The 20,178-nt window shown below is 63.0% G+C and overlaps 1 protein-coding gene across 1 annotated transcript in view; it reads left to right on the top strand.

Annotated features, from left to right (window-relative positions):
• Window positions 1–20,178, top strand: part of INTS1 (integrator complex subunit 1) — a 35,392-nt gene that overhangs the window by 11,727 nt on the left and 3,487 nt on the right. The window contains exons 15-41 of the mRNA XM_011956946.1: window positions 3,307–3,398; window positions 3,566–3,626; window positions 4,513–4,710; window positions 5,023–5,152; window positions 5,371–5,550; window positions 5,947–6,096; window positions 7,261–7,440; window positions 7,528–7,632; window positions 8,459–8,626; window positions 8,725–8,836; window positions 9,983–10,144; window positions 11,327–11,473; window positions 11,960–12,058; window positions 12,400–12,524; window positions 13,099–13,353; window positions 13,901–14,060; window positions 14,278–14,418; window positions 14,798–14,981; window positions 15,061–15,184; window positions 15,767–15,891; window positions 16,030–16,117; window positions 16,190–16,416; window positions 16,576–16,699; window positions 18,252–18,385; window positions 18,734–18,926; window positions 19,416–19,543; window positions 19,850–19,962. Of these exons, the coding sequence (XP_011812336.1) occupies window positions 3,307–3,398; window positions 3,566–3,626; window positions 4,513–4,710; window positions 5,023–5,152; window positions 5,371–5,550; window positions 5,947–6,096; window positions 7,261–7,440; window positions 7,528–7,632; window positions 8,459–8,626; window positions 8,725–8,836; window positions 9,983–10,144; window positions 11,327–11,473; window positions 11,960–12,058; window positions 12,400–12,524; window positions 13,099–13,353; window positions 13,901–14,060; window positions 14,278–14,418; window positions 14,798–14,981; window positions 15,061–15,184; window positions 15,767–15,891; window positions 16,030–16,117; window positions 16,190–16,416; window positions 16,576–16,699; window positions 18,252–18,385; window positions 18,734–18,926; window positions 19,416–19,543; window positions 19,850–19,962 (3,905 nt within the window). The remainder of the gene's footprint in view (window positions 1–3,306; window positions 3,399–3,565; window positions 3,627–4,512; window positions 4,711–5,022; window positions 5,153–5,370; window positions 5,551–5,946; window positions 6,097–7,260; window positions 7,441–7,527; window positions 7,633–8,458; window positions 8,627–8,724; window positions 8,837–9,982; window positions 10,145–11,326; window positions 11,474–11,959; window positions 12,059–12,399; window positions 12,525–13,098; window positions 13,354–13,900; window positions 14,061–14,277; window positions 14,419–14,797; window positions 14,982–15,060; window positions 15,185–15,766; window positions 15,892–16,029; window positions 16,118–16,189; window positions 16,417–16,575; window positions 16,700–18,251; window positions 18,386–18,733; window positions 18,927–19,415; window positions 19,544–19,849; window positions 19,963–20,178) is intronic.

The following is a 20,178-nucleotide window of genomic DNA, read 5'->3' as shown; positions in this document are numbered from 1 at the left end:
GCCCCGCTCCCCACTCCCTCCCGGGTAAGCCCGCGCCCCGCTCCCCACTCCCTCCCGGGTAAGCCCGTGCCCTGCTCCCCACTCCCGCCGCCGGGGTAAGCCTGCTTCATCCCCCCGACTCCTGCCCGGGATAAACTCGCACCCTGCGCCCCGCTCCCCACTCCCACTCGTACCCTGCTCCCCACTCCCTCCTGGGTAAACCTGTGCCCCGCTTCCTCCCCGGTAACCCCGGTAAGCCACCGCCCCACTCCCCACTCCCTCCCGGGTAAGCCCTTGCCCCGCTCCCCACTCCCTCCTGGGCAAGCCCGCACCCTGCTGACCTCAGAGGTCCGCTTGTGACCTGTTCCCAGAGACCAGTGAGGCCACTACGGGCCTTGACTGCCTGGGCCCGAGTCCCACCATTACCTGGGTTCGAGTGGGCCGTTTCCCCGTTGTCTTCCCCCGTGTCTCCAGCTCAGTCATACTTTTTTCTCCTGTGTTTACCGTGTGTGTATTATTTTTCACACAACGAGTTTATGCTCGGTGTTTCATGGCTTTATGGAGAGAGGATTCACATACATGTCATCTAAAGTGTGCAATTCCATGTTTTCAGGATGTTCACAGGTTGTACAACCTTCATTATAATTTAATTGTAGAACCTTCTTTGGTCCCCCCAAAAGAACCCCATTCCCACCAGCCGTCACTCCTCATTCCTCCCACCGCAGCCCACAGCAGCCGCTCACCCGCTGTCATCTCTGTCGAGTGGCCCTTTTGGGCGTTTTCTGTAAACGGCGTACTGCCGTGCGTGGTCTCCTGTGACCAGCTTCCTTCCCTGGGTGTGCTGTTTCCGGGGTCGCCTGTGCTGTAGCGTGAGGCAGTCTCAAAGTCCTCCTTGTGGCTGAGGGTGCCCCCTGTGTGGACAGACCACGTCTGCTGCTCCCACTCCTGTGCTCACAAACGGTGCTGCCGTGAGCGTGTGTGGACAAGCCTGTGTGGACGTGTCTTCAGTTCTCTTGAGCAGATGGCTGGGAGTGGGGTTGCTGGGCCAGGTGTTTAACTGAGGCTCTGTCAGACCCTCCCCAACAGCTGCCCCCACCTTGAGTTCCCACTTGCATCACCGCCAGCGCTGCACGATGGTTCCCGGTCTCCATCCCATCCTCGCTCGCACTCATGGCTGTTTCTCAGCAGAGCCATCCTGCCGGGGTGAGACGGTATCTCACGGTGGTTTCGGTTTGCATTTTCCATTTTTTGTGGGGAACGGAGTCTTGCTCTGTCACCCAGGCTGGAGTGCAGTGGTGCAGTCATGGTTCGCTGCAGCTTCAACCTCCCTGGCTCAAGTGATCCTCCCGCCTTGGCCTCCTATGTAGCTGGGACTATAGGCACGTGCTACCATGTCCAGCTAATTTTAGTGTCTGCAGAGATGGGGCCTCACTTTATTGCTCAGGCTGTTTTCAAACCCCTGGGCTCAAGCAGTCCTCCTGCCTTGATCTCCTAAAGTGTTGGGATTACAGGTGTGATGAACCACTGCACCTAGCCAGAAGTTTTCAATTTTGAGCAAATCTAGTTTTATCTATTTTTCTTTGGTTTCTGTGCTTTTGTGTCATATCTAAAAAACCATCGCCTAGTTCAGCATAATGGAGATTTAATTCTGTGTTTTCTGTCAAGGGTTTTATCATCCCAGCTCTTACATTCAGGTCTTTGAGCCATTGTGATTTAGTTTTTATGATGTGAGGCTGGGGTCCGGCCTCATTCCTCTGTGTGCGGACATCCAGCTGTCCTGGCACCGCTGTTGAAAGCCTGTCTTTCCCTGATGAGGGTCTCTTGGCTCCGTGTCGGAAGTCACACCCATGTGGGTTGTTCCTGGACCCTCGCTTCCGTTCTGTAGACCCACGCGGGCAGCACAGAGCTCACCTTTGGGGAGGCCCAATCATCTTCGTGCTGCTGCCGCTGTGTGTGCTTTGACGTTGTACCTAGGACGCTGGGTCTGCGCCACGCTCCCGAAGCCTTCTGTTTTCTCCTAGGAACCTTATAGTTTGGCGCTCCCTGTCTCTGGAGCCTGTCATCCGCCTGATGTGTGGTTTGGTGGGGCCCTGCTTCATTCTGTTGGTGTTGATGCTAGTTGTCGCAGCATTGTTGTTGAGAGGGCTGTTCCTGCGCCTTAGGCTGTCTCGGCGGGCTCTCGGCAGTCTGCACCTGAGTATGAGGGTTGACCTCTGGACTCTTGTTGCGTGTAGGCGAGCGGGTTGACCTCTCGACTCAGCTCTGCTCTGTCTGCGCGTCTATCCTGTCGATGTATGTGTCCATCCTCTATGAGGGCTGAGTTTTAAAATTGGGAAGTGCATTTTCCAACTTTGTTCTTTCTCAGGATTGTTTTGGCTCTTCTGGGTCCTTGCATTTCCATGTGAATTTCAGCGTGAGCTTGTCAATTTCTGCAAAACAGCTGACTGGGATTTTGAAACAGTGTAGAATCGTGGGTCAGTCTGGGGAGCCCCTGGGTGTCAGTGAGGCCACACCCTGCGATCTGTGCCCCTGGGCAGGTTTCCCCTTATCCGGAGCCGACACCCTTTCAGGGGTTTCCGTTTATCCAGAGCCCACACCCTGTCGGGTGTCCCTTTATCCAGAGCTGACACTGTTTCGGGGGTTTTTGTTTATCCAGAGCTGACACCCTTTCAGGGGTTTCCCGTTATCCAGAGCTGACACCGTTTCAGCAGCGTTGCGGAGTTTTGGTTGGATGCACCTCGGAATCTCATGCTGCACCCAGCCTCGTGTGCTCTCTGATGCCATGGTCGGGGTTCTCCTGCCGCGGTCGAGGTTCTCCTGCCTCTCTCTCCTTCGGCAGCTGCTGCCCACTCTGCTTTCTGGTGTGGTCTTTCCCTCTGGGCAGCCTCCGCGTGTGACTCCAGGCAGTGTCTCAATTCACATCTGTCTCATAGTTAGGATTGTTTCCTCACCTGAGGGGCCCGTGCTTTAATGTGATTGTATCGTTACAATTCCATCTCGATGGTTCCTGGGGTGGTGTCTGTCATCTCATGTAGAAGATGAGAATCACTGACACTTAATGAGCATGTATTATGTATCCACCACTGCTCCAGTTTTATAGATGAGAAACAAAGACTTAGAAAGGTAAGGACAGAGCTGGAGTTGGGCCTGGACAGGGAGGCCAGAGCCAGGCTCACGCACATGCTTGGACAGGTGTCACTGGAGGGCAGTCCCAGGAGGAGCTGGGAGCCAGCACCGTCCCTGCCCCAGCTTTGCCGCCTGGCCTGGCCGATCCTTGGCGCTGAGCTTGGTGTGCTGGACCTGAGTCGGGGCGCCCCTGCCTTCCAGGTACCAGCCTCCGAACCTCGCCATCTCCACCCTTTACTGGAAGGCCTGGCCCCTCCTGCTGGTCGTCGCAGCATTCAACCCGGAGAACATCGGTGAGCCCTTGCTGGCCGCCGCGTGCACACGCATGGCCCTGCTGGTCCTTCTTTTGGGGCAGTTTGTCTGTTGGGGCTGGGGACGAGAGGAGGAGCTGGGAGAGGGTGGGATCACACACCTGGTGCCCAGGGGAGCCTGGCCAGCCCCACACCCTCCGGTTCCCTAGGCCTGGCTGCGTGGGAGGAGTACCCCACCCTGAAGATGCTCATGGAGATGGTGATGACCAAGTGAGTCCGCACGTCCCCTCGGTGGGCCCGGGGCGGGGAGCAGGGCCTGAAATGAGTCCTCTCGTCCCCTCAGTGGGCCCAGGGCGGGGAGCAGGGCCTGAAGTGAGTCCTCTCGCCCCCTCGGGGAGCCCGGGGCAGGGAGCAGGTATCGTGGGGACCAGGTGTGTGTCGTCGGGATCAGGTGTGTGTTTGGCTATTGTGCTGTGGGGAGTGGGCGTGTGTCTGCCTGTGGTTTTGTGGGGACTGGGTGTGTGTCTGCCCGTGGTTTTGGGGTGACCGGGCGTGTGTCTGCCCGTGGTTTTGGGGGGACCAGGCGTGTGCCTGTGCATTGTGGGGAGTGAGCATGTGTGTGTCCTGAGGTGGGAGGCACAGCTGCTTCCCCCACCTCTGAAGGAGCAGACTGACTTTGGGGCCTTGGGGTCAGAGCTCAGATTAGAGCAGCCATGGGGAGTTGGGTTTTGGAACACGCCAAAGCCATGTGTGCCTCTGTAGGCAGAGAGTCCCTGCCCTGCAGGTCAGTCCCTGGATGGGTGGGTGGAGCCTGCATGGCTGTCATACTGGGCTGTGCTCCCGGCATGGGTGGCGTGGGTGGGGAGGCGGCCCAGGAGGAGGCCAGGTTCTGATGCTGTGGCCTTGGCTGTGGTAAGGGCGGCATGCTGCCTGTGGAGGATGAGGCAGTGGCTGGACCGCACCTCTGGGCAGCGCTGTGGCTTCTCGCCGTGCTCGACAGCTCTGCGGATGCTCCCGGGTGCCCTGTGCTCCTGACTCCTGTGCAGCAGGCAGCAGCGGCCATAGGGGTTTTGACCCTCCTTGACCCCAAGCGTGGTCCGCTGGGAGTGAGCCCTTCGTGGGGGACAGGGTGACACGCTCCCCTCTCTGGCCCTAGCAACTACTCCTACCCGCCGTGCACCCTGACGGATGAGGAGACCCGGACGGAGATGATGAACCGTGAGCTGCAGACTGCCCAGCGGGAGAAGCAGGAGATCCTGGCCTTCGAGGGGCACCTGGCAGCCGCGTCTACCAAGCAGACCATCACTGAGAGCAGCAGCCTCCTCCTATCGCAGCTCACCAGCCTGGACCCCCAGTACGCAGCCCACACAGCCCTGCCCCGCGCCTGCCGTCAGGACCTGTGGGTGGTTGGTGTGGGTGGGACAGAAGCTGAAGGAGCAGGCGGAGCCGACTGCACTGCGGCAGACCCTAAAAGGCCTGTGGAGCCCCGTCCCCCCATGTCCCTGGCTTACTGCTGTGGGGCCAGGCCTTGGGGACATCCCAGGTCAGGATGGGTCGCCTGTCTCGGGCTGTCGGCTGCCCCTCGAAGCAGGGATGGGAGGGGGGCGTTCTGGAGGTGATCTCCGCTCAGGGCGTGCTGACGCATCATGTCCTCTGTGACCCTCAGGGGGCCCCCTCGGAGGCCTCCCCCTCACATCCTGGATCAAGTGAAAAGCCTCAACCAGTCCCTCCGCCTCGGGCACCTCCTGTGCCGCAGCCGAAACCCCGACTTCCTCCTGCACATCATCCAGCGGCAGGTGAGCTCCGAGGCTCCAAGAGGTAGAGATGGTGGTCTCGGGAGGCCCGGAACCTTCTGGAGGCCTTGGTGGCCAGAAGCGGGCAGGACACACCTGGATGCCAGGCCCATGACCTGGCTGCTGTGTGTCGCCGTTTCCGGCTCCAAGGTCGCCCGGGGGGCTGGCAGCAGGTGTTGGGCCCAGAAGGCACTGAGCAGGGGCTGCTGTCACCTGTTCAGGCCTCCTCGCAGTCCATGCCCTGGCTGGCGGACCTGGTACAGTCCAGCGAGGGCTCCCTGGACGTGCTGCCCGTGCAGTGTCTGTGTGAGTTCCTGCTGCACGATGCTGTGGACGATGCTGCCTCCGGGGAGGAGGACGACGAGGGCGAGAGCAAGGAGCAGAAGGCCAAGAAGCGGCAGGTCAGGGCTGCCCACCCCTCAGCCCACCCGCCTCTCACCCCGCACCCCTGTCAGGGCCGCCCACCCCTCAGCCCACCCGCCTCTCACCCTGCACCCCTGGTCAGGGCCGCCCACCCCTCAGCCCACCCGCCTCTCACCCCGCACCCCTGTCAGGGCCGCCCACCCCTCGGCCCACCCGCCTCTCACCCCGCACCCCTGTCAGGGCCGCCCACCCCTCGGCCCACCCGCCTCTCACCCCGCACCCCTGTCAGGGCCGCCCACCCCTCGGCCCACCTGCCTGGCCTGCCACCTGCACCCCTGTCAGGCCGCCCATCCCTGAGCCTACCCGCCCCACACCCCACATCCCATCTGCCTGACCTGTCACTTGCACCCCTGAGAGCACCCTCCTCCCCGCAGAGGCAGCAGAAGCAGCGGCAGCTGCTGGGCCGCCTGCAGGACCTGCTGTTGGGCCCGAAGGCTGATGAGCAGACAACGTGTGAGGTGCTGGACTACTTCCTGCGGCGCCTCGGCTCCTCCCAGGTGGCCTCCCGTGTGCTGGCCATGAAGGTGAGGTGGTGGGCGGGTCTTCCTGCGCACGCTCTTCCTGTTTAAAATGAGTAGGCTGGGGACCAGGCAAGGTGGCTCATGTCTGTAATCCCAGCACTTTGGGAGGCCAAGGCGGGCGGATTGCCTGAAGTCAGGAGTTTGAGACTAGCCTGGCCAACATGGTGAAACCCCGTCTCTACTAAAAATACAAAGAAATTAGCTGGGCGTGGTGGTGCATGCCTGTAATCCTAGCTACTCTGGAGGCTGAGGCAGGAGACTTGCTTGTACCCGGGAGGTGGAGATTGCATGAGCCAAAATCATGCCATTGCACTCCAGCCTGGGCAACAAGAGTTAAACTCCATCTGAAAAAAATACATCAATGAAAAATAAAGAAGTGATATGAGTGGGCCTGGTGCAGTGGCTTGCTCGTGTCAGCCCAGCACTTTGGGAGGCCAAGGTGGGAGCAGCCTTGAGTCCAGGAGTTTGAGACCAGCCTGGGCAACACAGGGAGACCCCATCTCTCCCCAAAATGAAAACATTAGCTGGGGGTGGTAGTGTGTACCTGTGTTCCCAGCTACCCTGAAAGCCGAGGCAGGAGGATCACTTGAGCCCAAGAGTGTGAAACCAGGCTGGGCAACACAGTGAGACCCATCTCTACCAAAAATAAAAGATGAAAAAAATGACCTGGGTGTGGCAGCATGCACCCGTGGTCCCAGCCACTTGGGAGGCTAAGATGGGAGAATCACTTGAGCCCAGGAGGTTGAGGCTGCAATGAGCTGTGATCACACCACTGCACTCCAGCCTGGGCAACAGAATGAGACCCCGTCTTAAAAAGTGAAAGTAAAAATAAAGTGAGTGTTCAGTTCACCCCTACTGTATTTTTAAGTTCCTTGCCCACATAGGAGGGATGCACTGGTGAAACGTGAAAGCGGACCCCACCACCTGCCTGGTGTTCCTTTCCTGCTGGGGATGGGAGGGTCCAGAGTGGCTTCACGAACTTGAACAGAAGCGTTTAACAGAAAGAGCTCGGTCTCATTTTTCCCTTTTACCTCCGGCTGCTCCCCTGGGAAGCAAGCGCCACGTTCTCCTCGGGGCTCTTGAGGGCACCACCGTGTGCTCCTGGGGCCGGGCTGAGACCCTGCCCACGCTGCTGAAGCCGGCCCTGCTCACACGTGTCTGCCACAGGGTTTGTCGCTGGTGCTTTCGGAGGGCAGCCTGCGGGACGGGGAGGAGAAGGAGCCCCCGATGGAGGAGGATGCGGGGGACACAGATGTGCTGCAGGGCTACCAGTGGCTGCTGCGGGACCTGCCCCGCCTGCCTCTCTTCGACAGCGTCAGGAGCACCACAGCCCTGGCCCTGCAGCAGGTGAGGGCGCTGACCAGGGCTGCAGTGGGCGGGGATGAGAGGGCCACAGCCCTGCCCTGGTTCTGCTCAGACCACCCTCCCCTCCAGGCAATCCACATGGAGACCGACCCCCAGACCATCAGCGCCTACCTGATCTACCTGTCCCAGCACACGCCTGTGGAGGAGCAGGCCCAGCACAGCGACCTGGCCCTGGTGAGGCAGCAGAGCCAGCCAGCAGTGTGGCCCTGGGGAGGGACGGGGCAGCACAGAGACCCTACCCTAGGGAGGGTATGGGGCCAGTGGTGCAGTGCCCTGGGCTGGCGGCTTCTTGGACCTCAGGGAAGCATTGAGGGTGGGAGGGCTGTCACGGCTGCTGTGCTGGGGCCTCTGTGACCCTGTGGCCACCTGTGTCCCTTCCTTAGTCACCACTCACTCCCTGGAGCCTTTCTCCCTAGTCCCTGAGGGTGCGAAGCCACAGGGATGAGGTGCCTTGTTCACAGCAGGGTGGAATCTGAGCCATCAGCCCTCTTCCCCACACCAGGAGGGTTTGGGCTGTGGGCCCAGGTCGCTGGGCACCTGCCTGCTGTCCTCAGCATCTCTGGCTCACATGTGTGGCGCTGACTCCTTCTGTCTTCTCTCCTGGGTGCTGTCCTTCTCCGCTGGGCTTCTTCCAACTTTGCACTGCTGTCCTCTCTTCCCAGCCTGCACTGTGACCTAGTGAAAGTTCATGGCCCGAGTCCTTGGGGAATGAGCGATGGGTGAACAGATGGTGGCTGCTGGGCAGAGGGCAGCAGAGTCTGCCTTCAGGGCCTGGTCATTGTCCTTGGCTGTGAGAGTCGTGTCCTCCCTCCTGCCTGGAGAGTCTGACCCAGCTCTGGTCGTCTCCCCGGTGGCCTGTGGCAGAGTGAGGGTCGGCGGTGCCGATGCCGTGGGCCCTGCTTAAGATCCCAGTGAGGACGTGCCTGTGATAAGGCCGCCCCAGCTGGCCGGAGAGCTGAGCTGTCTTGGAGCCTCTGACACCACCCTGTCCACACACCAGGACGTGGCCCGGCTGGTCGTGGAGCGCTCCACCATCATGTCCCACCTCTTCTCCAAGCTGTCCCCGAGTGCCGCGTCGGACGCCGTGCTGAGCGCTCTGCTGTCCATCTTCTCACGCTATGTGAGGCGCATGCGGCAGAGCAAGGAGGGCGAGGAGGTCTACAGCTGGGTGAGGCCGCGCAGCGCGCTTGGTGCCGGCTTGGTGCCCTTGGCGCTGGCCCAGAGTCCCCGAACCTCACAGGCCTGACTCCGCCTCGTTTCCCGCAGTCGGAGTCTCAGGACCAGGTCTTCCTGCGCTGGAGCAGCGGGGAGACGGCCACCATGCACATCCTCGTGGTCCACGCCATGGTCATCCTGCTGACGCTGGGCCCGCCGCGAGGTGAGCCGCCACGGGCACTGGGAGGGCAGCTTCGTGCCAGGTGGGCCATGGCCCTGACCATACCCAGAGGCTTCCGCGTCCTTGCCTTGCTTCTGGGCGGGAAGCTCTCCGGCCCTTTCACCCTGTGTCCTAGCTTCTCTCCTAAAGAGGAGGCTGCAGTCCGTCCCGCGCGTCTCTGAGCACTTGGTGGACACGTGGGAGATCCCCGTGTGGTGCGACCTCCCAGCCTGGAGAGCCCTGAGCTGGAGGACCTGGTGCAGCCTGCGGTCGGAGTCCTCATTGCCGCAGCCTATCCGTGTAGGCCTGCGGTGCCTGGGAGGTGGCAAACTCAGGGTTTCACTGTGCGGAGGTGTGACATGAGGCTGCCAGGCAAGCAGGTCCTCTCCCCAGGGCCCGGACATGTGACCCTGAGGATGCTCCGGCCAGCGCAGTGTTTGGAATCCGGCGCCCACCCAGCCATGCCCTCTGTGGCCGCAGCCTTCTGCTTTGTTCTTGGCTGACACCAGGAACTGCTCCCACGTTCACCCCATTGTGTCTGCCAGTGGGGGAAGGGGGCGGAACCCCCTTGCTGGGGTTTGGGTGGACGTGGGCGGGCTGTGCCAGGGTGGTGAACCCCCTTGCTGGGGTTTGGGTGGACGTGGGCGGGCTGTGCCAGGGTGGTGAACCCCCTTGCCAGAGGTCGGGTGGATGTGGGCGGGCTGTGCCAGGGAGGTGAGCCCTGTTGGGAGGCAGATACAGTCACAGGTGTCACCCTTGGGAAGGGCAGCAGGGGAAGCTGGCCCCATGTGGGCCTGGGTCTGTGGGGTTTCTCATTGGCTTTTTGGAGCCAGAGAGCTGGATGGGACCTGGTTCAGCCAAGCAAAGCCTCGAGGGCAGGGGCTGGACAGGGACACACACATGTTCCCTTGCCCAAGACAAAATGGCGGTGATGCCGCTTGCCGTCCTGCAGGGTCTGTGAGGATCAAATGCGTGCACCTACGCAAAGCATCCGTGCATAGCAAGTACTCTAGCATGGGAGCCCCGTGCTCCTCCCAAGCCTCAGTTTCCTCCTTGGGAGAGGAGGTGCTTCTAGCCTTGGCACCAGCTGTGCTTGGGGCTGGGCTCCCGGCAGGTCTGAAGCCTGCTCACCCGTTGTCCTTCCTGAAGCTGACGACAGCGAGTTCCAGGCACTGCTGGACATCTGGTTTCCGGAGGAGAAGCCGCTGCCCACCGCCTTCCTGGTGGACACGTCGGAGGAGGCACTACTGCTTCCGGACTGGCTGAAGCTGCGCATGATCCGTTCTGAGGTGCTCCGCCTGGTGGACGCTGGTATGGCCCAGGCTGGGCTTGAGTGGTGGGGGCTGCTGACTCGGGGGTCCCAGGCCCCTCGCCTGCTCCTCGGCTCTGAGGTGCTCCGCCTCATGGATGCCGGTGTGGCCCAGGCTGGGCTGGCGGGCAGACCGCTGACTCGGGGGTCCCAGACCTCTCACCTGCTCCTCTGTTCTGAGGTGCTCTGCCTGGTGGACGCCGGTATGGCCCAGGCTGGATTCAGGGGCGGGCTGCTGACTCGGGTCCCGGGCCCCTCGCCTGCTCCTCCGCTCTGAGGTGCTTGGCCTGGTGGATGCTGGTACGGCCCAGGCTGGGCTCGGGCGGGGGCTGCTGACTCGGGGGGTCCCAGGCCCCTCACCTGCTCCTCGTGGGCCTGGATGGTCTCCGGCCGTGGCAGAGGAGAAGATTGGCTGGGTGGCCTCAGGGGATCCTGCAGATCATATGTCCTGGCCACAGCAGGCTGTGCTGGCCCCGTCTGGGAGGGTCTTACTGTCAGGCTCAGGGGCCTAGAGTGAGAAACGGGGCCTGGACGGAAAGAAGAGAAAGTGGTCTGGGGTTGGAGGGGAGGAGGGAAAGTGGTGGGGCCTCTGGGTTGGTCCCTGAAGGATTTGGGGGTTGAAGCTGCAGCCGGGGACGCCAGCAAGGGATGAGCGTGGGGCCTGGGCCCATGTAGGTCAGTAGGGCTGGTGCCTGGTCACAGTGAGGAGACACGGGGGGCAGCTTGGTGAGTAAGTGGGGCTGGCTCAGGAAGCCCCTGACTGCCAAGGGGTCTAGGCTGTTGTGTGCCCGCGGGAGCCGTCGATGGCTTCAGGGTAAGAGCGCCGTCCTGAGCATTAAGAGGAGATAGTCACGGCGGCCTGTGTGCAGTTTGGGAGGTGTACTGCGCCGTGCCACCATAGGCCCTCTGGAGCGTCCACCCACCCCCCCGGGATGGGGCCCACACAGCTGCCATCCAGGGCGTGAGGCGGTCCTGAACTGCTGTCCCCTTGTGCGGCCCCAGGTCTCAGGTGGGGCTGCTGAGTGTGCACCGCCGCGGGTGTTCGGTGGGGTCACTGAGCCCATGTGGCCCAGGGTCTCGGGTGGGTGGGGTCGCTGCACACAGGCAGCCCCAGGTCTCGGGTGGGGTCCCGAGTGCCTGTTGCCCGGGTCTCAGGTGGCATTATGGAGCGCGTGCCCTCTCAGCCCTGCAGGACCTGGAGCCGCAGCAGCTGCTGCTGTTCGTGCAGTCCTTTGGCATCCCTGTGTCCAGCATGAGCAAACTCCTGCAGTTCCTGGACCAGGCCGTGGCCCACGACCCCCAGACGCTGGAGCAGAACATCATGGACAAAAGTAAGACGCGGGGACCTGCGCAGTGGCCCAGCCTGGCCGGGCTTCTGGGGCCTGGGTGTGAGCGGGTGGGTGATCTGAGGTCGGCTGGGTAAGATGCCAGGACCTGCGGGGTGGGCCACACACGCTGACCGAGCCCCAGCCCGGCCAGGCTTTTGGGGCCTGGGTGCGAGCGGGTGGGTGATCTGAGGTCGGCTGGGTGTGGGTGGCACTTGAGGCCAGGCTTAGAGCTGTGGGCCAGTGAGGCTGGCACAGGCAGAAGGGAGCCGAGGCCTGGGCCTGCCCCAACCCTGGGGCCGGGCACCCTGTCGGGCCTGTTTTGAGGTTGGAGGGACCGTGGGGGCCTGGATGCTCACGGAGCCTGCCCAGCTTCTGAAGTCCTTGGGAAGCGGAGACCGTAGGGTGTCCCCAACTCTGGTGTCTGTGGAAAGGGATGGACCTGCCCCGACCCCTGGCCGCGCCCAGGTGTGACCCTGCTGCTGTTTGCAGATTACATGGCCCACCTGGTGGAGGTCCAGCATGAGCGAGGTGCCTCCGGAGGCCAGACTTTCCACTCCCTGCTCACGGCCTCCCTGCCGCCCCGCCGAGGTACTGGGGAGGGGACAGGGCCCACACAGAGACCCAGCCTGGGGAGGGAGGGAGACGGGACCTGCATAACCACACAGTGCAGTGCACACTTGCTGATGTCACCTGAGAGGGGCCCCCACAGAGGCTCTCCGCCGGTGTTTGGTCAGCGTTTGCCTCTGGCCAGCATGTGGGTACTCGTTGAGTCTGAGATCCCTGTGGTCCTGAGCGAGACCTGGGGTCCTTGGGGAGCTCTTCCTCCTGGGTGACAGTCCCCAGGCAGGGCTGGCCATGGCTTGCAGAGTTTCCACCGCTGAAGCCAGTCAGGAAGTGTCCAGCCACTGATGGTTCTCCTGTCTCTGCAGACAGCACAGAGGCACCCAAACCAAAGAGCAGCCCGGAGCAGCCCACAGGCCAGGGCCGGATTCGGGCGGGGACCCAGCTCCGGGTGCTGGGCCCTGAGGACGACCTGGCTGGCATGTTCCTCCAGGTAGCGATGCTGCTGCGCGTGGGTCTCCACTGCAGCCCCTCTTCCTGTGTATAGCCTCCCCTGCCGCCTCGCACGCACGGTGGCCTTTACACGCGTGACCGCCTGACCTTGGCACATTGCTTTCATGTAACACCCCCATGCTCTCAGATGGAGGCTTAGCCCAACATTGGGGAAGGGGGTCAGCCTGCACCCTCCCTGCCATCCTTGCACACCCCTCTGCGTGGGGCATCCACTTTGATATATGCAGAAGCCAAAGTTGCAGGTCTCACCCGAGGTCTGGCTGTTCGAGCCGGGGATCCTGCAGGCCTCACCACCTCCTGATGGAGAGCCTGGTGGGCCCTGGACAGGCTCTGGATACCTTCGGGGGCAGCTCCTGGGTGTTGGGGTCCCTCACTGCTCCCCATCACAGGTCTCAAGGGCCCTGGGCCCCTCAGGCCACAAGGTGGGGGCCACAAATGAACAAGGAGATGACGGGACGTGGTTCTGGCACGGAGCTGCACCCACCAGGCACTTAGCCTCTCCGCTGTGCTCCTCCTCCTCCGCTTCCTCCTGACACCAGCCTGCCCTGTTCCAGATCTTCCCGCTCAGCCCGGACCCTCGGTGGCAGAGCTCCAGTCCCCGCCCCGTAGCCCTCGCGCTGCAGCAGGCCCTGGGCCAGGAGCTGGCCCGCGTCATCCAGGGTAACCCTGAGGTGCCGGGCATTACGGTGCGTGTCCTGCAGGCCCTCGCCACCCTGCTCAGCTCCCCACACGGCGGCGCCCTGGTGATGTCCATGCACCGCAGCCACTTCCTGGCCTGCCCACTGATGCGCCAGCTCTGCCAGTATCAGGTGCCCGGGTGTGGGCCTCAGGTGGGAGGAGGGAGGAAGGCAGTGAGGGCTCTGCCTCCCGCAGGATGGCCTGGGTGTCCTGTGACTGCTCCTCTGTGGGTCTTGGGTCTCGGTTTCTAAGTAAAAAAGGACAGTGCCCAGGGAGTGGCGGCAGGGTCCCCTTTCTTCAGTGAACATTCCCCCGGGACGGGAGGTGGGGCAGTGTGGCGTCCGCCTGTTCGCGCCCCACCACCCAGGCTTGGCACCCCGCCTTGCTCTCCCCACCTGCTGGTGCCTGGGACTGTGTTTTACTTCTGTGTCTGTTTTTTCCCTTGAACCGCATGGGATGCCCTCACCAACTGGGGGGTTTTGAAAGGGTCTCTGCGAGGTCATCTGGGCCTGTGCAGGGGAGGCACCGTTTCAGGCAGGAGGTGGGATGAGGTTGGCTCGGGCCCCAAGTGCCAGTCGTGGCAGGTGTCAGCAGCCTCACAGCCCCGGTCTGGGCCTTGGGTGCCGGGTCCCCGTGTGTCATCTGCCAGGGTAGCCACATGCCACTTTGTCCCCGCAGCGCTGTGTGCCGCAGGACACCGGCTTCTCGTCACTCTTCCTGAAGGTGCTCCTGCAGATGCTGCAGTGGTTGGACAGCCCTGGCGTGGAGGGCGGGCCCCTGCGGGCACAGCTCAGGATGCTCACCGGCCAGGCCTCGGCCGGGCACAGGCTCAGCGATGGTGAGGACCGTGCCAGACTGGCAGACAGCTGGGGGGCACTGGATGGGGGCTCACACAGAGTGGCCAAGCTGCCTGGCACCCCGAGGCCCAGAGAGTGGCTTGAAGGGGGTACCCGCATGGATCCAGGGGAGCTCTTCTACCGTGGGGCCTCCCTGGATGGGGCATACCAATAGGGGTGAGGGTGGAGCCACAGGGCACTCACACAGACCTCCCGCAGTGCGAGGGGGGCTCCTGCGCCTGGCCGATGCCCTGGCCTTCCGTCAGGACCTGGAGGTGGTCAGCTCCACCGTCCGTGCCGTCGTCGCCACCCTGAGGTCTGGGGAGCAGTGCAGCGTGGAGCCTGAGCTGATCAGCAAAGGTACCTTCCTGGCCCAGTCCCCTTGGGCTGCTGGGGCCCTGGGAAGACCCAAGCCTGAGGCTGCTTTTTGCTGCCTAGTGGGGGACGGACAGTGACTGCTCAGCACTGTCCTCAGAAAGTGCCCACAGAGGTCCCCTCTCAGATGGCCCAGGGCGGGGCCTCTTGAGAGTGAGTTGGAGCTTCCTCCTTGGGGGGCCCCCCCATCACTGCTGCACCCAGCAAAGTGAGCCCCGGCCCCAGCTGCACTCTCTGGCCTTGGCTGGGTTCTCCTGTTGTGTTCCACACACGCTCACCCCACATCCCACCCTGGCTAGCCCACACCCACTGGGCAGCCCCCTGACCTGGGCGTGACCCGCATGTTCTTCTGTCCTTTGCACAGTCCTCCAGGGGCTGATGGAGGTGAGGTCCCCCTACCTGGAGGAGCTGCTGTCTGCGCTCTTCTCTGCCACTGCGGATGCCGCCGCCCCGTTTCCGGGCTGTAAGCCCGTGGTGGTGGTGAGCTCCCTGCTGCTGCAGGAGGAGGAGCCCCTGGCTGCGGGGAAGCCGGATGCGGATGGCGGCAGGTGAGCTGGGGTGCTGCACACGGCCGGGGAGGGCGGGCAGGCAGCACCAGCTCCTCCCTGAGCCACCTTCTCCCTGCAGCCTGGAGGCCGTGCGGCTGGGGCCCTCATCAGGCCTCCTGGTGGACTGGCTGGAGATGCTGGACCCCGAGGTGGTCAGCAGCTGCCCCGACCTGCAGCACAGGCTGCTCTTCTCCCGGAGGAAGGTGGGTGGCACCCAGCTTCAGCATGGGGACCCACCCGGGGTCAAGGGCTCTTCCTGACCTGCAGTGCAACAGCCTTGGCCTGGGCGAGCCTTGTAGGGGCCCCAATGGAAGGGCAGGGTCCCCCATTGGCCCCAGAAGAACCCAGGCCAGGGTCACCGTCACCTGTGGACCAGCCAGATGTGGGGACGGGGTGGGTGGACGGGGTAGGGTTGGCCCCGCCAAACCCTGTAGATCGTGTAGGGGCCTCCGTCTTCCCAAAGGGAATGGGGCTGTGGCCAGGAGAAGGGAGGGCAGGTGCTGGGCTCCCCAGGTCCCCCGCAGGGGAGGGATGGCCTCACCAGAGAGGCTGCACGGAGCCCCGGGCACCTCCGCTCTGCGGCATGGCTCCCGTGGGAAGAGGTGGGGAGATGCTGCACGGCCACCAGAAGGGGCCCTCCAGCACCACATGACGGGGCCGGTGTCGCTGGCAGCACCCCAGGCCTCGGCTCTCTGAGCGGCGCACTGGGGAAACCATCTGCTGACCTCAGTGGAGCCTGCCATTGGCCCAGGTGAGGCCATCTGGGCTGCTTTCTCCCTCCCCAGGGCAAAGGTCAGGCCCAGGTGCCCTCGTTTCGCCCCTACCTCCTGACCCTCTTCACGCATCAGTCCAGCTGGCCCACGCTGCACCAGTGCATCCGAGTCCTGCTGGGCAAGAGCCGGGAGCAGAGGTGGGTGCCTCCCTGTCCCTGACCCGGGCCGCGTGCACACTGGCCTTCGCCAGAACTCTCGCAGCACCGGCTCTGACTGGTATCTCCCGTGCTGAGACGAGACACCTCATGCTCAGTGGAACCTGTGCCTCCCCACAGGTTCGACCCCTCCGCCTCTCTGGACTTCCTTTGGGCCTGCATCCACGTTCCTCGCATCTGGCAGGGGCGAGACCAGCGCACCCCGCAGGCAGGTCTTGGGAGGGTGGCCCATCCAGGAGAGGGCGTGGCGCTCCGGGACTGACACAGACACCTGTTACAGAAGCGGCGGGAGGAGCTAGTGCTGCGGGTGCAGGGCCCAGAGCTCATCAGCCTGGTGGAGCTGATCCTGGCCGAGGCAGAGACGCGGAGCCAGGACGGGGACACGGCCGCCTGCAGCCTCATCCAGGCCCGGCTGCCCCTGCTGCTCAGCTGCTGCCGTGGGGACGATGAGAGCGTCAGGAAGGTGACGGAGCACCTGTCAGGCTGCATCCAGCAGTGGGGAGACAGGTGCTCAGGCCCCCTGGCCCTGGATGCTGCCTGGGAGTGAGCCCCATGGAGGGGGTCGAAGCCCAGCCCCGGGTGGTTCCCCATCATGCCTGGTCCCGTCCTCCCACCCCTGTCACTGGGGCCCCGTCCGCCTGGTGAGCCCTGCTCCATCTCTTCCAGTGTGCTGGGCAGGCGCTGCCGAGATCTCCTCCTGCAGCTCTATCTACAGCGGCCGGAGCTGCGGGTGCCCGTGCCTGAGGTCCTGCTGCACAGCGAAGGAGCTGCCAGCAGCAGCATCTGCAAGGTGAGGGCACCACTCTGCCGCTCCCTGCGCCGTCCCAGGTGCCCTGGCCAGGCAGGGAGGGAGGGCGGAGGCTCCAGTTTGTGCGGCCATCACCGGCTTCACCTCTTGTCCCTTCCCGGTCCGCGCTGCCGGGTGGCCGTGTGGGCTTGTCTGCGTTGAGTCTTATACCGAGGGGACCTGTAGGCACTTTGCTCGCGGGGCGCCATCCAGCAGAGTCTGCAGAGTCGTGGTGTCATGGGCGCTGAGCGGCCTGCCATTGTGTGGATCGACCGTTGGTTTATCTGTTCACCTGCTGGTGGACGTGGAGTCACGTTCAGTTTGGGGCAGTGACAGCTGCTGGGGACTCGTGCATGGGTCTTGGTGGACAGCTGCGTCTGCTCCTCTTCAGTGACCCTGAGGGCGGGGCTGGGCCTCTCGCGCCCGCTTCCCTGCCTCTGGCTGGAACCCGCAGCCTGTCTTCTGCTGATACCACAGAGGGTAGCTGACTTTTTCTAATCATTTCTGCTTGTGATTTTTTTCACTTATAAGTTGTTTTATACATTGAAATCATACTTGATGTGCAGTTTTGCGGGGAGTTTTTGAGGCAGGGTGTCTGGTGCCGAGGCTGGAGTGCAGCAGCACCATCATAGCTCACTACAGCCCCGTGCTCAAGTGATCCTCCCACCTCAGCCTCCCGAGTAGCTGGGACCACAGGCGTGTGCCATCACACCCAGTTAATTTTTTTTTTTTTTGAGACGAGAGTCTCTGTCCCCCAGGCTGGAGTGCAGTGGCCGGATCTCAGCTCACTGCAAGCTCCGCCTCCCGGGTTCACGCCATTCTCCTGCCTCAGCCTCCCGAGTAGCTGGGACTACAGGCGCCCGCCACCTCGCCCGGCTAGTTTTTTTGTATTTTTAGTAGAGATGGGGTTTCTCCATGTTGGTCAGGCTGGTCTCAAACTCCCAACCTCACATGATGTGTCCGCCTCAGCCTCCCAAAGTGCTGAAATTATAGGCATGGGCCACTGCACCCGGCCATCTTTTTTTTTTTTTTTTAAAAATAGAGATAGGGTCTCGCCATGTTGCCCAGGATGGTCTCGATCTCCTGACCTCGTGATCCGCCCGTCTCGGCCTCCCAAAGTGCTGGGATTACAGGCTTGAGCCACTGCACCCGGCCATCTTTTTGTATTGTTAAAAATAGAGATAGGGTCTCGCCATGTTGCCCAGGCTGGTCTTGAACTCGTGGGCCCTGGTGATCTCCCTGCCTCGGCCTCACAGAGTGCTGGGATGACGCGCATGAGCCACCACACCTGCCTGGCCGATGTGCAGTTTTGGCTTGTTTCCTGCTTTGTATCATTTGGTGTTGAGCTTTGGTTTTATTCTGTGTGGGGTTTTCCCAGAGGCTGGCTGTGGCCTGCCCGCCCTCCCGAGGTGCTCATGGAAGCCTTAAGGAGCCAGTTCCTCTGCTCATGGCATGCCATGCGGTGGATCGTGGCCACAGCTGGTGGCCAGGCTGAGTGTGGGCGGGCAAGTGAGGGGAGCCAGCGGCCCCAGCCTCAGAGTGCCCCTCCCTGCAGCTGGACGGACTCATCCACCGCTTCATCACACTCCTGGCGGACACCAGCGACTCCCGGGCGTCGGAGAACCGAGGGGCGGACGCCAGCATGGCCTGCCGGAAGCTGGCAGTGGCGCACCCACTACTGCTCCTCAGGTGCTGCCTCAGAAGCGCTGCCCTCACCAGATGCTGGTTTAACCAGGGCCCTGCGGCTCTCCAGCCTGAGCAACAAGAGTGAAACTCCGTTTCACACAAAAAACAAAAAGCATGGGCTGAGGTTGACCGAGGGAGGTCAGAGCCCTGAGCTGGGCCTCAGGTGGGAGGAGCTGGGTGGGCCCCAGAGAGGAGCGATGTCATCCCCACCTCCTAGGGCGGGGGGTGGTGTGGGAGTCGGGGTGGGCAGCCCAGGGTCTGGTTCCCAGGGAAGTCAGTGGGGCCTTCCTGGGGACATGTGCCACGTGAGCCGGCTGGCCGGGGCTGACTGGGCCCTCACTGCGCCCGCAGACACCTGCCCATGATTGCAGCGCTCCTACACGGCCGTACCCACCTCAACTTCCAGGAGTTCCGGCAGCAGAACCACCTGAGCTGCTTCCTGCACGTGCTGGGCCTGCTGGAGCTGTTGCAGCCGCACGTGTTCCGCAGCGAGCACCAGGGGGCGCTGTGGGACTGCCTGCTGTCCTTCATCCGCCTGCTGCTGGTGTGTTGTCCCGCCGCCCGCCCTCCTGCTCCCTTCCACTCCCTCTGCCCTGGCCCAGGCCCGCCTCATCCACCCGGGGAGGGACTGGGAGGACCCCTGCAGCCAGGGCCCAGGCCAGGCCACCTGCCCTGGGGACCAGCTCCCACCCTGGGAAGCCCCCGCCTGCTGCCCCTCGTGTGCCTGGGGGGCCCACGTCCTGCAGAAGCCCAGCCCAGACCCTCCATGCTGCTCTCTGCCTGTCGCTTGTGCCACCTCAAGCTCCTCATCCATCTGGGCATGTGCCCTAGACGGCTGTGTCCACACCCTGACAGGCCACGCTGGCCGCCTTCGGGCCTGTGACGCCACAGTGATTGGCAGAGGGGGCTCATTGGCTGGGGGCTCGTTGGCTGTGGAGTCCCTGCCCTGAGGCTCTGGGAGCAGATGGGAGCACAGGCTCTGTTTTGGCCCAGCGGGGCAGAGCAGCTCGAGGGTGCCGCTTTTGCTTTGCAGAATTATAGGAAGTCCTCCCGCCACCTGGCTGCCTTCATCAACAAGTTTGTGCAGTTCATCCATAAGTACATCACCTACAACGCCCCAGCAGCCGTTTCCTTCCTGCAGAAGCACGCTGACCCGCTTCAGTGAGTGCCCATGGGCTGCAGGGAAGCCTCGGGTCTCCGGCGAGGGTCCAGTGGAGTCTGGAGGGTGTTCCCGGGAAGGCTGGGTCATGTCAGATCTGCGGCTCTTGAGGCCAGAGAGGGCCTCATCCCAGGTGCTCATCCCAGGGGGCAGAGGCCACCCCACCCTGCACTGGAGCTGTCCAAACCCACCCCTGCAGCTCTCTGTCCTGTTCCACGCACACATGGCCTCCCCGCCCAGGCCTCCCCTGACTCAGCCTTCCGCCTGCCAGCGTCTTCCTCCCAGGTGAAAGCATCTTCTCTCTCTAGCGACCTGTCCTTCGACAACAGTGATCTGGTGATGCTGAAATCCCTCCTTGCAGGGCTCAGCCTTCCCAGCAGGGACGACAGGACCGACCGAGGCCTGGACGAAGAGGGCGAGGGTGAGTGGCGCTGGCAGGGGCTGCTGGAAGCAGCTGTGGAACAGTCCTACGGGGCCTGGTTTTCCCGGCCGCACAGCCAGCCCTGGGCCTCTGAGGCGTCCTGATGGGGCTTTGTGAGCCTGGGAACTTGCTGACTGACTGGCCCCTGGCCCACCTCACCGGGAAGAAGTGCTGACTGGTGCCTGACAGAGCATCAGCACACCTGCCCGGCACATC

Source organism: Colobus angolensis, unplaced genomic scaffold (assembly GCF_000951035.1).
Source record: "Colobus angolensis palliatus isolate OR3802 unplaced genomic scaffold, Cang.pa_1.0 Scaffold43, whole genome shotgun sequence".
Classification (NCBI taxonomy): Eukaryota; Metazoa; Chordata; class Mammalia; order Primates; family Cercopithecidae; genus Colobus; species Colobus angolensis.
Note: the sequence above shows the minus strand (reverse complement) of the source record. Positions and strands in the feature narration are given on the sequence as shown.